Source organism: Triticum urartu, chromosome 5A, assembly GCF_056163025.1.
Source record: "Triticum urartu cultivar PI428250 chromosome 5A, HENAU_Tu73, whole genome shotgun sequence".
Taxonomy (NCBI): Eukaryota; Viridiplantae; Streptophyta; class Magnoliopsida; order Poales; family Poaceae; genus Triticum; species Triticum urartu.
Window position 1 is genome coordinate 570,942,356 of NC_141877.1, and position 14,925 is coordinate 570,957,280.

The 14,925-nt window shown below is 44.8% G+C and overlaps 1 protein-coding gene across 1 annotated transcript; it reads left to right on the top strand.

The window, feature by feature from the left end:
• Positions 1-5,045: 5,045 nt before the first annotated feature.
• LOC125505982 (GDSL esterase/lipase At3g48460-like) lies at positions 5,046-9,525 on the top strand. The gene is made up of 2 exons (XM_087523949.1): positions 5,046-5,690; positions 8,902-9,525. Exons 1-2 carry the CDS (start codon positions 5,046-5,048, stop codon positions 9,421-9,423), a joined length of 1,167 nt encoding a protein of 388 aa, XP_087380075.1. The 3' UTR covers positions 9,424-9,525.
• The last annotated feature ends 5,400 nt before the right edge of the window (positions 9,526-14,925 follow it).

Genomic DNA, 14,925 nt, shown 5'->3' on the forward strand with positions numbered 1-14,925 from the left:
TGTCAAAGTCTTCTTCCTCTTGTAACCATCGACAACGCGTCATGAGCAAACCTTGTTGCTGCCTCTAGGCCTTCATCTTGACGGAACAACTTTGTTTGAAACAAGGAGCTTGTAGAAGCAGTGGTTGAAAAGTCATTGATGTAGACCAGAAGACGTTGGCGACTGTTATGTGCGTAGAAAATTGCCACCCCGGAAAAGAAAACACCCAAAAGAGCCTGCAAGTACTCTAAAGACCACAAGTGTCGGCCAAATCCATACGGATCCACCAGAGATCAAAACCGTCCGTATCCAGGAAGATAAGCCGAAGAAACACCTCTACACGCCCTCCACCGACGCTAAGCGCATTGCTGAAACGAGGAAATGACAGGGAGGATATTATTCCTAAACTGGGGCAACGCTGCCGCCCTAGTCGCCCCGACCAAGACACAGCGACTTCCTAAAGTCTGTTACCGCCCATGATCATGTCTCCGCGCCCTCCTATGATGATTAGGCCAGGACGAGTTGCCGCCGAAGGTTACCAAGTCACGGGATCTTAGCGGCTAGCCTAGAACCGCCGCTAACGCGCGAACCTGCAGCAACACCGCACAACCGCGTCAAATCTTGAACATCCAATGCGAATGCTGCTTGGTCGTCCACTTGCAGGTCTTGCGCCAGCATGCACAACAGTTGATCCTCCCGTCATACCAGGCCACCCCACAAGGCACGAAACCATGAGAAGACCTCCTACCACCGGCGGCGTTGTGCTGGTTTTGCCTAGCGGCGCACCCTTGCGGTGGCGAGAGCAGTAGGAGGCAAATGGGCTTCCTTGACAGTGTGGGTCCATTTTGAAATACTGGAACAAGTCAAAGACCCCATTCGCCTTCTTGAAATAAAGCAAGTCCGACCTGTCCATAACACCATTAGTAGATAAGTGGTTATGCATGTACAGGCAACCACTTTCCAAAATAATCGTTTTGTGCATAGGAACTGCATTGTAATACCTGCAACGTAAAGACATAACCACATAAAATCATTTGCCTTAGCCAGGGGCATTTGCTAAATGGCTTGGACATGATAGAAATGGTGTGGAAGGCAAAAGTGAACAACCATTTAACGGAACAGGGGCAAAACTAAAATTGAGTAGGTTGGATCCAGCTAAAGAAAAAGGCCCAAACGAATAGAGTATATAATTTTTGTAGTTATTTAGCGCAAGACCTATACGTTGCCCTCCTAATGTGTCACGCCTCTGGCATCGACACCGCTCGCTACCTGTGGGCCGGCCCGGTAAGGGACATGTTGAGGTGCGGTTTTGTATCGTTTTTTCTCTTTTATCTTTTCTTCGGTTTTCTTTGTTTCTTTATCGATTTTCTTCGTTTCTTTATTTGCTTTTCACCATTTTTTCCTTTTCGTTTTCCTTTTTGTAACAGATTTCTAAATTTTTCATACACATTGTATAGTTTTGTATACATTTAACACTTTCAAATACATGACTAACATTTTTTGTAAATATATGTTTTGTTTTCTAGTTTTCTCATATACATTGTACATTTTTCGTATACATCTAAAACATTTTTTATATACATTTAATATTTTTAATACATGATTTAATTTTTTACTACTTGTTTTTGAATATTTTACGAATATGTGTTAAATATTTTTCCAATGCATGTTGAAACAATTTGTTTGTATAATGCGATTTGTTTTCTTGAATTATGTGTTTTTTAACATGGGATAAATTGTTTTTTCATTCGCAAACATTTTGTTCGAAATGAATGATAAATTTTCTAAATGGAGCCTGCATATTTTTTTGAATGGTAGGGACCATTTTTTTTACATTATATAATATTTTTTAAATGTAACATACATTTTTTCTAAAACACCTGATTTTTTTGAAATGTTTCTGCATTTTTTGAAATGGTAGATTTTTCTTTTCAAAAGTCGAGCAGACACTGCATTTACATTTTTTTAATGTGTGTTGAACACTTTAAAAACAGTGAACCAATTTTTTTTCATAATATGCATATTTATAGTTATTTTCAAAATTAGAGGAAATAAACACGCATGACTTCTGCGTGATATGAACTTGAAGAGACCACGTGGTTACTGGGCTTGCAGGCGACGCCACTCTCCGCTGCGCCCGTCATTTAGAAGGAGATGGTCTCTAGTACCACCACCTACTACTTACAACCTGTGTGTTCCACATAACTTATTTTCCCAACCGAAATGGAGCATCGTGCAGCACAGATTGTCTTGCCGGCACCTGCAGGTCAATCTCTGTGGAAGGGGGATAAAAAGATTGTCTTGCTGGCACCTGCAGGTCAATCTCTGTGGCAAGGAGTAGTCGCAATCACTAATTGAGGAGTACTTGATGTAAAGATCACTACATTTTTTTGGTTGCGGTAAGTGACGCACATGCAGCGCGTCACTTATCGCAACCGGGGAGTTTTCTCTTTTTTCGTAGATTCGTTTATTCAAACGTTTTATCTCTTAAACAGTGGGTCCAAATCTCGAACCGCTTTCACCGTTGGATTCCTCACGTTGAGATCTTCAAAACTAGATCGCATGTTGATAAGTTTTGACGAACTTTTTTTCATGAAAAAAACCAGACGAAAAAACCGAAGCGGGATCACGGGTTTTTTTTTCCGAAAGAGGCACGCCCGTGCCTCTCACGAAATCACAACCATGCCTCTCGTGGAAGCAAAACCGCGACTCTCGCGGAAGAAGAAAAAAGAAAAGAAAACGCGTTTTTTTTTATTTCCGAGGAGGCACGGCCGTGATTCTCGTGTAAGCAAAACCGTGACTCTTGTGAAAGAAAGAAAAAACAGAAAACACGTTTTTTTCCTTTCCGAGAGGCACGGCCGTGACTCTCATGAAAGCACAATCATGCCTCTCGCGGAAGCAAAACCGTGACTCTCATGAAATAAAAAAAAACAGAAAACACGTTTTTTTCCTTTTCGAGAGGCACAGTCGTGACTCTCACGAAAGCACAACTATGCCTCTCGCGGAAGCAAAACCGTGACTCTCGCGAAAGAAAAAAAATATAAAACGCGTTTTTTTTGTTTCTGAGAGGCGCGGCCGTGACTCTCGTGAAAGCACACCCGTGCCTCTCGGAGAAACAAAACCATAACTCTCGCGAAAGAAAAAAACAGAAAACACATTTTTTTCGTTTTCGAGAGGCACAGCCGTGACTCTCGCGAAAGCAAAACCGTGCCTCTCGTGGAAGCAAAACCGTGACTCTGCGAAAGGAAACAAAAAAAAAAGTGTCTTTTGCGTAATTTTTTGGAAAAAGTCCATTTTACTCCCTTGAAGAAAGTGGGTTGTTCGCATAACCCCCTCATCTTTCTTTTGATTCACTTAACCCCCTAATCTAACCAATACCGTTCAAAAATCGTTGTTAGTGGGTTTCTCAGGTGGTTTGCTGACGTGGACTGGGTCAAAGAGGTTTGTTGACCAATGGAGGGGAGGGAGGGGGGCGATGCAGGTTTGTCCGGCGTCACCGCCGCTGCTGTTCCCGTGACCCGCCGCCGCCGTTGTTGCCTCTTGACTCTCTCTCTCTCTCTCCCTCTCCCTTTCTCTCTCGCCCTCTCTCTCTCTCCCTCTCCCTCTCCCCTCCCTCTCCCTCTCCCTCTCCATCTCTCTCTCCGCCGGCGCTCGTCGTGCACGTAACAAACATGAACCTCTGCTGGCCCTCAAGTCCGTCCTGGATGCATCGGCTCCCGACAGCCTCCTCTGTCCGTGCCGGAGGCATAGCCGAGGTGGGGCGAGTCTCAGGAAGGTGCTTGCCCGGATACAGGTTAGGAGGCACGGCTGGGTGCAAGAGATTCGGCCGGGGATGGAGCAGGATGGCGGCGACGGCTGGTGGCGCGAGGTGATGGGGAGTCTGGGCTGCTCGCTAGCAGGCTGCATCTCTCATGTAACGACCTGGCCACTGTATCCAGTTCGCACAACCGCTAGCGCGCTGCTGGGATCCGGAGCAGGCAGTGAGGAACCAGGACGAGGTGTGGTGGTGTTTGGCCAGCCGTGGCAATTCCGGTTGAGTGAAGGTCAGGCCAGAGGCTCGTGGATCCGGAGCATGGTGGCCAATCCGCCGTGCTGGGAGGTTAGGGTGGACACGGTCCCTGACCGAGCCACCATTGGGACCGGCCACCGTGGTCCTCCAGGAGGAAGAATCCTATGAAGAGCAGTACGCTGTGCAGCCAGACATCACTAACGTGCACACCGGAGGAAGGAAAAAGGAGGCTGTGATTCCTGCCCACCATGGCGAGCTTTCGTTACGTTGAGGTCGACTCGGAGCACTCCTTATTCAGCCCCAGCCGGCATACAGGTCGCCGCCGCCAGCCCCTGGCTCCCCGCGCCTGTCGCTGCCGGTGGCCATGTTGTGTGCATCGCCTTCCAAAGAGGCCAAGGCTGCACAAGGACGGAGGAGACTCCACGGTGAACAAATCAGCCTTGACCGAGTCAATTTAGCAAAACCACCCGGCAAATCCATTTTGGGCGAGTATTGATCGGTATTGGTTTTATTAAGGAGTTAAGTGAATCATTTTAGACTTCGGGGGGTTATGTGAACCATCGACTTTGTTGAGGGGAGTAAAATAGACTTTTTTCTAATTTTTTTTTGATTGAAAAGCTGAGAAAGACCAATGGAAAAACCAAAACGTTGAAAAAATTCAAAAAACCCCGTTTAAAAAGCCGAAATTCGGTGGGAGCGCTCAGAGCGCGACACTGACGAATGGTTAAAAGCGCTTCAAGTGGCGCTGATCGTTGCGAGGCCCTCAAGAAACGCTCGTTAACTTTTTTTTTAGAAGATAGAAGCGCTCATTAACTAGTTGCTCCCGGGAGTAATACACCATGCAAGTGAAATAACGTAGGAGGCCCGAGCGGGGCCTCTATGACGTATTAGCCCGGTCTGGCCCAGCCCGTTGTGCCGGCGGGCCTGAACCAACTATAAAAAGTTAAAAACCGCCGCACGGACACGGACACGCCGCACCGAAACGCAACAGAGAAACAAACGCCGGCGGCACAGGCTGCAGCAAGGAGCAAGCTAGTTGAGCGGCATCCAGCTCGCCATGGCCGTGTCCTCCGCCGCTCGCCGCCTCCTCCTCGTCGTCACCGTGACCGTCGTCTCCGTCGCGGCCGCGGCGCCATCCTCGCCGGGGCCGTTCCGGACGCTGTACGCCTTCGGCGACTCGTTGACGGACACGGGCAACACGCACTCCACAACGGGGCCATACTCCTTCGGCGTGTCCCACTCACCGTACGGCGCCACCTTCTTCCACCGCCCCACCAACCGCTACTCCGACGGCCGCCTCGTCGTCGACTTCCTCGCCACCGACTTCCTTGCCCTCCCCTCCTTCCTCCCGCCTTACCTCTCTACCCTCTCCCGCAACGCCAACACCACCAAAGCCAGCTACTCTGGCGTCAACTTTGCGGTGGCCGGCGCGACGGCCATCGAGCACGAGTTCTTCGTCAGGCAGAACCTCAGCGCCAACATCACGCCGCAGTCCATCATGACGCAGCTCGGCTGGTTCGACGCGCACTTCAAGGCGCGGCGGGCCAGCGGCGGCGGCAAGGACGGGGGCGTCGGCGATGCGTTGTTCTGGGTGGGCGAGATCGGCGCCAACGACTACGGGTACAATTTCATGGCCCCCGACGCCCTCCCGTCAGAGCGCATCCGGAGCATGGCCATCGATAGGATCACCACCTTCCTCGAGGTACACTGTGTTGCTCTAGTTTTGCGTTTCTTCGATGTCACTACTCAGTACTCACTAGCACTTCACAAATGCATGGGCATGGGTGCTGATGCATGCACGTCTGACGGAAGTTACAGGAAGCAACTAGCTTTGGCTAGATCTCATTGATAGCTAGACTCCCAATTTCAGGACTATTCTCGATAAGTAGCTGATAAAATGAAATGCAGCTAATAGTTATAGTACTTAGCACAGTGAGTAGCTATTGAAAATGAAATGCAGCTAATAGTTATGGTACTTAGCACAGCGTGAGTAGCTGTTGAAAATGAAATGCGGCTAGTAGTTACAGTACTGAGCACAACGGGTGCTCAGAGCTTCACCCCCCTCTTATCTCGGTAAGGTTGATACACCCCGTCCGTTTTTTTTACTCAGTATATTAGCTTTGTTATATATAAAGTTTGATACCAAATATGTATGATATGAAAATATATAAAATCATGATTCTAATGGCATTGATTTGGTATTATGGATATTAATATTTTTTTGTATAAATTTGGTCAAAGTTTATAAAGTTTGACTCGGCCTTAGAGCATCTCTAGCACATCCCTTAAAATCTATACCACAAAATTGATTTACAGGATACAGCAAAACGTTTTTTTACATTTTTATAGTATGACTTTTGTTCCGGTTAGATTCTATAAATATCTCTCATGATCCCGACAAAATTGCATAAAACCCCCTAAAAGCGCCCGCTAAATTATAATTGGATCTCATGTCCTGCACGGGGGTGAACTCGTGGGCGGCCGAGCTGCTACTGCCGCGCCTACGGCCGGAATCGAGGTTGGCGGGGCACCGGTGGCAGCGGCGAGATGCGGTGGCTTCTCTATTTGGCCAGAATCGAGTTTGGGAGGCGGCATCGCTAGCTGCAACGGAAACGGTTGGGGCTAAAATTTTCCTCCCGCCAAGCCACGTGAGAGATAGATGAAACTGTAAAAAGAGGGAGAAATCTTGGGAGTATGATGGACGGCGGACGAAATATACAACTCCCCATAAAAAAACTGATGGGACGGGCCGTTTTACAGGACTTGGCCATGATGATTTTTTGTACCGATTCTGTAAAACAACGGTTATTTTGCAGGACGAGGCGATACATAAAATCTGCTAGAGATAGTCTTAGCTCCAAAAAAGTGGGCGCTCTCCTGTGTGCAGCGGGTAAATATGGAAGGGGTAACTGAGCCAAGCACAGAGTGCAAGTTTCGGGTCATAATAACTGCACTAATTGGTTCGTGCGACACCTCACGTCTGTTGTAAGCAGGTCTTGACAATTTATCCATTATATTGTACCTCCTTAGTTCCTAAATATAAGATGCTTTGGTAGTTCAGTAAAAATTATCTAAGCACCAACTATGAATATGACAGCATGCAGATCACATATCAAATAATATCATTTATAAAGTTCAATTGTCCAAAGTAGCATCCCATCTGCACCTACAAAAAGAAATCATTCTTTAGCCTCCATACAAGTGTTCATTTATTATCAATAGCTAAATACTCGTGTGTTGCTACGGGTTGAAACAATATGTAAAGAGTGGTGGCATGTAACCGATTGTCCTCGACTACTATGGCGCCGACTGTGTTGTGATGACGTTGGTGGCTAAGTGTTTGTCTGTGAGGTCAGTCTAAATCAGGCCAGGCGTAACAGCCAGGAACCAATGAATGTGACCGGAGCGTTACAACTTGATGCCTGCAATGGCACATATCACCGCAATACTTATTACAAAAGTATTTCAAGGTATTTATGGAACATAGGAGCTAAGGTTGGGCATTCCTGCCATAACTAGAGTTGGCATGGTCTATAGTTGTGTACATGAGATATCTTCTATCAAGTCATGTACTCCCTCCTTTCCGGTTTATAAGGCTCAATTTAAAAATCTCACCAACCAAGTTAGATGATGAGTGGTGGAATTTTTTTTGTAGTTTACAAAAGCACCCAATTAATGCTCTTGTTTTCCTCAAAAAATTATGTTTACAAATGCATTAATTGCAATGCATGCATGCATAAAGTGCATGCATTGATCAGTTTTCTCTTAATACTTGCATGCAATGATTTAATGCACCTTGAAGTCTGAACATGTGATGGGGAACAACCAAATTGAACCTTATAAAATGGAAAAACCAAAATTTTGAGATAAGTCCTATAAACCGGAAAGGAGGGAGTAAATGGTAAGATAATCTAACGAGGAATGCGTAAAGTAAACAAGTATCAAAACAACTAAACTAGAAAAATGCTAAAATAATAAACAACTTTTAGGCACAAGGCAAACTAACTAGCAACAATTAACTAGCCTGATATGCCACAATATATGAGTCATACATGTACACCCACCTAACATTTAGCGGGTGCACGATAGTAATTAAGAGTTTCCATTTGGATGAGACAAATAGCAAATGGGTCTTCGTTACTCCCCCATTGAGTCGACGACCTAGGTCAAAGTGTTTCATTTCCATCTCTTTTGTATTTACACATTCGTTTTTCAATTAACACATATAAAGAGGGATAGAGGTTTCTGCATTTTTATATAGGAAAAGGAAGTTGTCTGATTAATTGGAAAAACTGAGCGAAAACCAGATACAAAGGGCACAAAGTCCCCAACCGACCGCCGAAGCGATGGAACCCGAGGCAAACACACCACTATACGCACTGACACACCACCAACGAGCCTGAAGGCACCGCACCACCACATCACAATCACCACTGCCCGGTGAAGGGAGAATAACCAGTCGGATATGGGAGAAGCAAGGATGGGCCACCCAAAACATTGGACACAAATATTACTAATCATCCAATGGTTTTTTTCGTATTTAAACAAATGGTGTGTTTGTATTGAAAAGTTATGGTGGTGGCCTAGAAATGGTTTAGTCATATGAGAAATAATCCATCTATCCCATTATATAGCATGTTTAGATTTTTTTAGTCAAACTTTATAAATTTTGATCAATTTTTTATAACAAAAGTATCAACATCTAGAATACCAAATAAATACCGTTAGATCCATCATGAAATATATTTGGTACTGTAAATATAGATGATTTTCTCTATAAACTTCAAATTTGTGAAACTTGAATCTTTAGAAAACAAATACTTATTCTATGAACAAATTAAGCGCAAAATTATCTCAACCACCAGAATGATTTATCGGTGCGTGACTAAGAAAGAAACATGAAAAAAACGCAGGGGCTGCTGAACAGAGGGGCCAGGTATGTGGTGGTGCAGGGGATGCCGCTGACGGGATGCTTGCCGTTGACGATGACGCTGTCGCGGTCGGGGGACCGGGACAACCTCAGCTGCGTGGCGTCCGTCAACCAGCAGAGCCTCGACCACAACCACCACCTCCAGGCGGCGCTCCACCGGCTCCGGCGTAGCCACCCGGACGCCATCATCGCCTACGCCGACTATCACGCCGCGCACCTCGCCGTGGTGCGCAGCCCGGCCAGGTACGGCTTCGCGGAGCCCTTCAAGGCCTGCTGCGGCACAGGCGGCGGCGCCTACAACTTTGAGATCTTCGCCACCTGCGGCTCGCCGGAGGTCGCCACCGCCTGCGCCCAGCCCGCCAGGTACGTCAACTGGGACGGGGTGCACATGACCGAGGCCATGTACAAGGTCGTCGCCGGCATGTTCTTCCACGACGCCACCGGGGCGTACTGCCGGCCCACCTTCGGCTCCCTGCTGGCCGCCAGGAAAGACCAGGGCAAGTGAGCGCCAACGTCATCGTCATCATCAGCTTAGCATGCACCAGTCTGATAGCCATTGTAATTCGGTTGAATTGTGATCCCTAGTACCTCGACTGAATCCTGTGCGTTTTAGTATATCATACAGATGTATAACTTGACGCTATGGTGACGAACAGAGTGTTAAACAAGAGTATCCTAGAATTTCATGTTAAAATGGCCAATTCAGATTTCTTCCAACAAGACACGGAGGAACTTCGGCCCCGTTCGGGGATCCACCGGCTCCAAGAATCTGCGGAGCCGCTGTTTGCCCGCTCCAAAACTTTAAACTACGCTCCGTCCGCTCTCGGAGCGAAGCCGTGGAGCAGAGTGGAGCTGAACAGGCCTTTCATGAACAATCACTGACCACGTCATAATAATGATGAGATGAATGCACCTCACATTTTCTTTGAGATAACATCATCACCTAATGAATGCACCTCAGACCTCACCTACAGCGAAAATCCTACACCCACAAAACTAACTTACGAAAATTACCTTACCAGGATGGGGCCCCATTCCCACTAATAAAAAATTGCAATTATTTTATGTAGGTGTAGCAAAGCTCCACCTACAAAACTGAGCCAAATTATCATAAAACTGAGGCTAATCCCAGCTCTTTTTTTTAAGGATCAATGTGGCCGCATTTATTTAATCATAAGCGTTTGGAATCTCATCCGAGATTACATCAAGCCCACAGTCTGGGATGATCCCCAACCACACCTGACAAAGTTCATCACCTACTCCGACTCTAGCTAATTTATGTACAACATTAGCAGAACAACGAAACCAAGACACCTTAAAATCCCAGCCCTCACACGACATAGACGTTGGTGACCGTTCGTTTAAATGATTTAGCTGATCTCAGCTGTCAAATGTGCTATCTACTCTGGCCTTCCGGCAGTTTTATCTACTGGAAGAACCTGAGATCTGTAGTTGCTTGGGCCTTTCTATCGGCCCATATATCTAAGCATGACACGGTCCGTCTGCATCTCTCAGCCCGGTCCAGAAGTGTTAAGACAGAGAGTGAGATCCATTGATTGGTCGTTTGTGTCCCATTTTTTCTTTCTAGCAAACTTGTTTTGTGTCCTGTTTGATGAACTAAATTTTAAAATTCAAACAATAGTGTGTGATAATTGACACATATGCACACACATATGTTTTTAAAATGCCTTTTGTATTATAAAAATATATTAAACACTGTCGGAAGAAAATTGAAACCTTGCATGGTGTCATTATATGACCACTTGAATCATAGTGTCACACAAAAGTTTTGTCATATGTTGCTTTCGACCCAACGGGAGATGCAGGGGTGTGATCCTTATTTTTGCCTTGTCTTCTACAGTTTGCTAATTTTCGCTCTCAGACACATAGCTCAAATCCGAGAACGAATCATCAAAAAACATTAGCTCCACCATTAGATCCATCCACACGTAATGCAAATCCTATGTGCATCTGCATGACTATGAGCCCCTAAACGAATTCTACAAGAAATGGTTGGGGAAATTTACCTCTCGGCAAGCCATCGAACACCTTGAGGTCGCACGGTGGAAGGGGTGGTGTGTCCAGATCGTAGGGTGAAAGCGTGGGGGCTGTAGTGAAGCGTGCAGGTCCGGGAACAGCTCTGCGAAGGTGACAAGGGTCAAACCGCGACGGTCTGGGCTTTTGGAGGTGGCACCAAAAGAAGGCGGCGTAGGCATGTGGACGGTGGCAGAAGGGAGTGTTAGTCCTTAATGTCCTAGTTCCAATATTTTGGTAGATGGAGGGTGCACTATATCAACTTGGACAACCTCCACATATGGAGGCTCACATGCTAGATTCGAAGTGCCCTCTAAAAATTATGGCCATAAAGGGAGGGATGTCGACTCTGTGATGCCTACTACACATCCTTCTTCTTGTAGATGTTGTTGGGCCTCCAAGTGCAGAGGTTTGTAGGACAATATTAAATTTCCCTCAAGTGGATGACCTAAAATTTATCAATCCGTGAGAGGCGTAGGATGAAGATGGCCTCTCCCAAACAACCCTGCAACCAAATAACAAAGAGTCTCTTGTGTCCCCAACACACCCAATACAATGGTAAATTGTATAGGTGCACTAGTTCGGCGAAGAGATGGTGATACAAGTGCAATATGGATGGTAGATAAAGGTTTTTGTAATCTGAAAATATAAAAACAGTAAGGTAACTAATGATAAACGTGAGCGCAAACGGTATTGCAATGCGTTGAAACAAGGCCTAGGGTTCATACTTTCACTAGTGTAAGTTCTGTCAACAATAATAACATAATTGGATCATATAACTATCCCTCAACATGCAACAAAGAGTCACTCCAAAGTCACTAATAGCAGAGAACAAACGAAGAGATTATGGTAGGGTATGAAACCACCTCAAAGTTATCCTTTCTGATCGATCTATTCAAGAGTCCGTAGTAAAATAACATGAAGCTATTCTTTCCGTTCAATCTATCCTAGAGTTCGTAGTAGAATAACACCTTAAGACACAAATCAACCAAAACCCTAATGTCACCTAGATACTCCAATGTCACCTCAAGTATCCGTGGGTTTGATGATACGATATGCATCACACAATCTCATATTCATATATTCAGCCAACACAAAGAACTTCAAAGAGTGCTCCAAAGTTTCTACCGGAGAGTCAAGATGAAAACTTGTGCCAACCCCTATGCATAAGTTCACAAACGGAACCCGCAAATTGATCACCAAAATATACATCAAGTGAATCACATGATATCCCATTGCCACCACAGATAAGCACATGCAAGACATACATCAAGTGTTCTCAAATCCTTAAAGACTCAATCCGATAAGATAACTTCAAAGGGAAAACTCAATCCATTACAGGAGAGTAGAGGGGGGGGGGAAACATCATAAAATCCAACAATGATAGCAAAACTCGTGATACATCAAGATCGTATCACCTCAAGAACACGAGAGAGAGAGAGGTCAAACACATAGCTACTGGTACATACCCTCAGCCCCGAGGGAGAACTACTCCCTCCTCGTCATGGAGAGCGCCGGGATGATGAAGATGGCCACCGAAGAGGGATTCCCCCCTCCGGTAGGGTGCCGGAACGGGTCTAGATTGGTTTTCAGTGGCTACGAAGGCTTCTAGCGGCGGAACTCCCGATCTATTCTTCTCTCCGATGTTTTTAGGGTATATGGACATATATAGGCGAAAGAAGTCGGTCAGGTGAGCCACGAGGGGCCCACGAGGGTGGGGGCGTGCCCAGGGGGTAGGGCAGGCCTCCCTGCCTCGTGGCTTCCTCGAAGCTCCCCTGACGTCTACTCCAAGTCTCCTGGATTGCTTCTGTTCCAAAAATAAGTTCCATGAAGTTTCAGGTCAATTGGACTCCGTTTGATTTTCCTTTTCTGCGATACTCTAAAACAAGGAAAAAACAGAAACTGACACTGACACTGGGCTCTAGGTTAATAGGTTAGTCCCAAAAATCATATAAAATAGCATATAAATGCATATAAAACATCCAAGGTTGATAATATAATAGCATGGAACAATAAAAAATTGTAGATACGTTGGAGACGTATCAAGCATCCCCAAGCTTAATTCCTGCTCGTCCTCGAGTAGGTAAATGATAAAAACAGAATTTTTGATGTGGAATGCTACCTAACATATTTATCCATGTAATTCTTTTTATTGTGGCAAGAATATTCAGATCCATAAGATTCAAGACAAAAGTTTAATATTGACATAAAAATAATAATACTTAAAGCATACTAACAAAGTAATCATGTCTTCTCAAAATAATATGGCCAAAGAAAGATATCCCTACAAAATCATATAGTCTGGCTATGCTCTATCTTCACCACACAAAATATTTAAATCATGAACAACCCCGATGACAAGCCAAGAAATTGTTTCATACTTTTGATGTTCTCAAACTTTTTCAATCTTCACGCAATACATGAGCGTGAGCCATGGACATAGAACTATAGGTGGAATAGAATGGTGGTTGTGGAGAAGACAAAAAGGAGAAGGTAGTCTCACATCAACTAGGCGTATCAACGGGCTATGGAGATGCCCATCAATAGATATCAATGTGAGTGAGTAGGGATTGCCATGCAACGAATGCACTAGAGCTACAAGTGTATGAAAGCTCAAAAAGAAACTAAGTGGGTGTACATCCAACTCGCTTGCTCACGAAGACCTAGGGCATTTTGAGGAAGCCCATCATTGGAATATACAAGCCAAGTTCTATAATGAAAGATTTCCACTAGTATATGAAAGTGACAACATAGGAGACTCTCTATCATGAAGATCATGGTGCTACTTTGAAGCACAAGTGTGGTAAAAGGATAGTAGCATTGCCCCTTCTGTCTTTTTCTCTCATTTTTTGTTTTTTTTGTTTTTTGGGCCTTCTCTTTTTTATGGCCTCTTTTTTCTCTTTTTTAAAGTGTTCGTCCGGAGTCTCATCCCGACTTGTGGGGGAATCATAGTCTCGATCATCCTTTCCTCACTGGGACAATGCTCTAATAATGATGATCATCACACTTTTATTTACTTACAACTCAAGAATTACAACTCAATACTTAGAACGAAATATGACTCTATATGAATGCCTCCGGCGGTGTACCGGGATGTGCAACGATTCATGAGTGACATGTATGAAAGAATTATGAACGGTGGCTTTGCCACAAATACGATGTCAAGTACATGATCATGCAAGCAATATGACAGTGATGAAGCGTGTCATGATAACGGAACGGCGGAAAGTTGCATGGCAATATATCTCGGAATGGCTATGGAAATGACATAATAGGTAGGTATGGTGGCTGTTTTGAGGAAGATATATGGTGGGTTTATGGTACCGGCAAAAGTTGAGCAGTACTAGAGAGGCTAGCAATGGTGGAAGGGTGAGAGTGCATATAATCCATGGACTCAACATTAGTCATAAAGAACTCACATACTTATTGCAAAAATCTATTAGTTATCGAAACGAAATACTACGCGCATGCTCCTAGGGGGGTAGATTGGTAGGAAAAGACCATCACTCGTCCCCGACTGCCACTCATAACGAAGACAATCAAAAAATAAATCATGCTCCAACTTCATCACATAACGGTTCACCATACGTGCATGCTATGGGAATCACAAACTTTAACACAAGTATCTCTCAAAATCACAACTACTCAACTAGCATGACTCTAATATCACCATCTTCATATCTCAAAACAATCATCAAGTATCAAACTTCTCATAGTATTCAATGCACTCTATATGATAGTTTTTATTATACCCATCTTGCATGCCCATCATATTAGGACTAGTTTCATAACCAAAGCAAATTACCATGCTGTTCTAAAAGACTCTCAAGATAATATAAGTGAAGCATGAGAGTTCAGGTATTTCTATAAAATAAAACCACTGCCGTGCTCTAAAAGGATATAAGTGAAGCACTAGAGCAAATGACAAACTACTCAGAATAATATAAGTGAAGATCAATTAGTAGTCGAATAA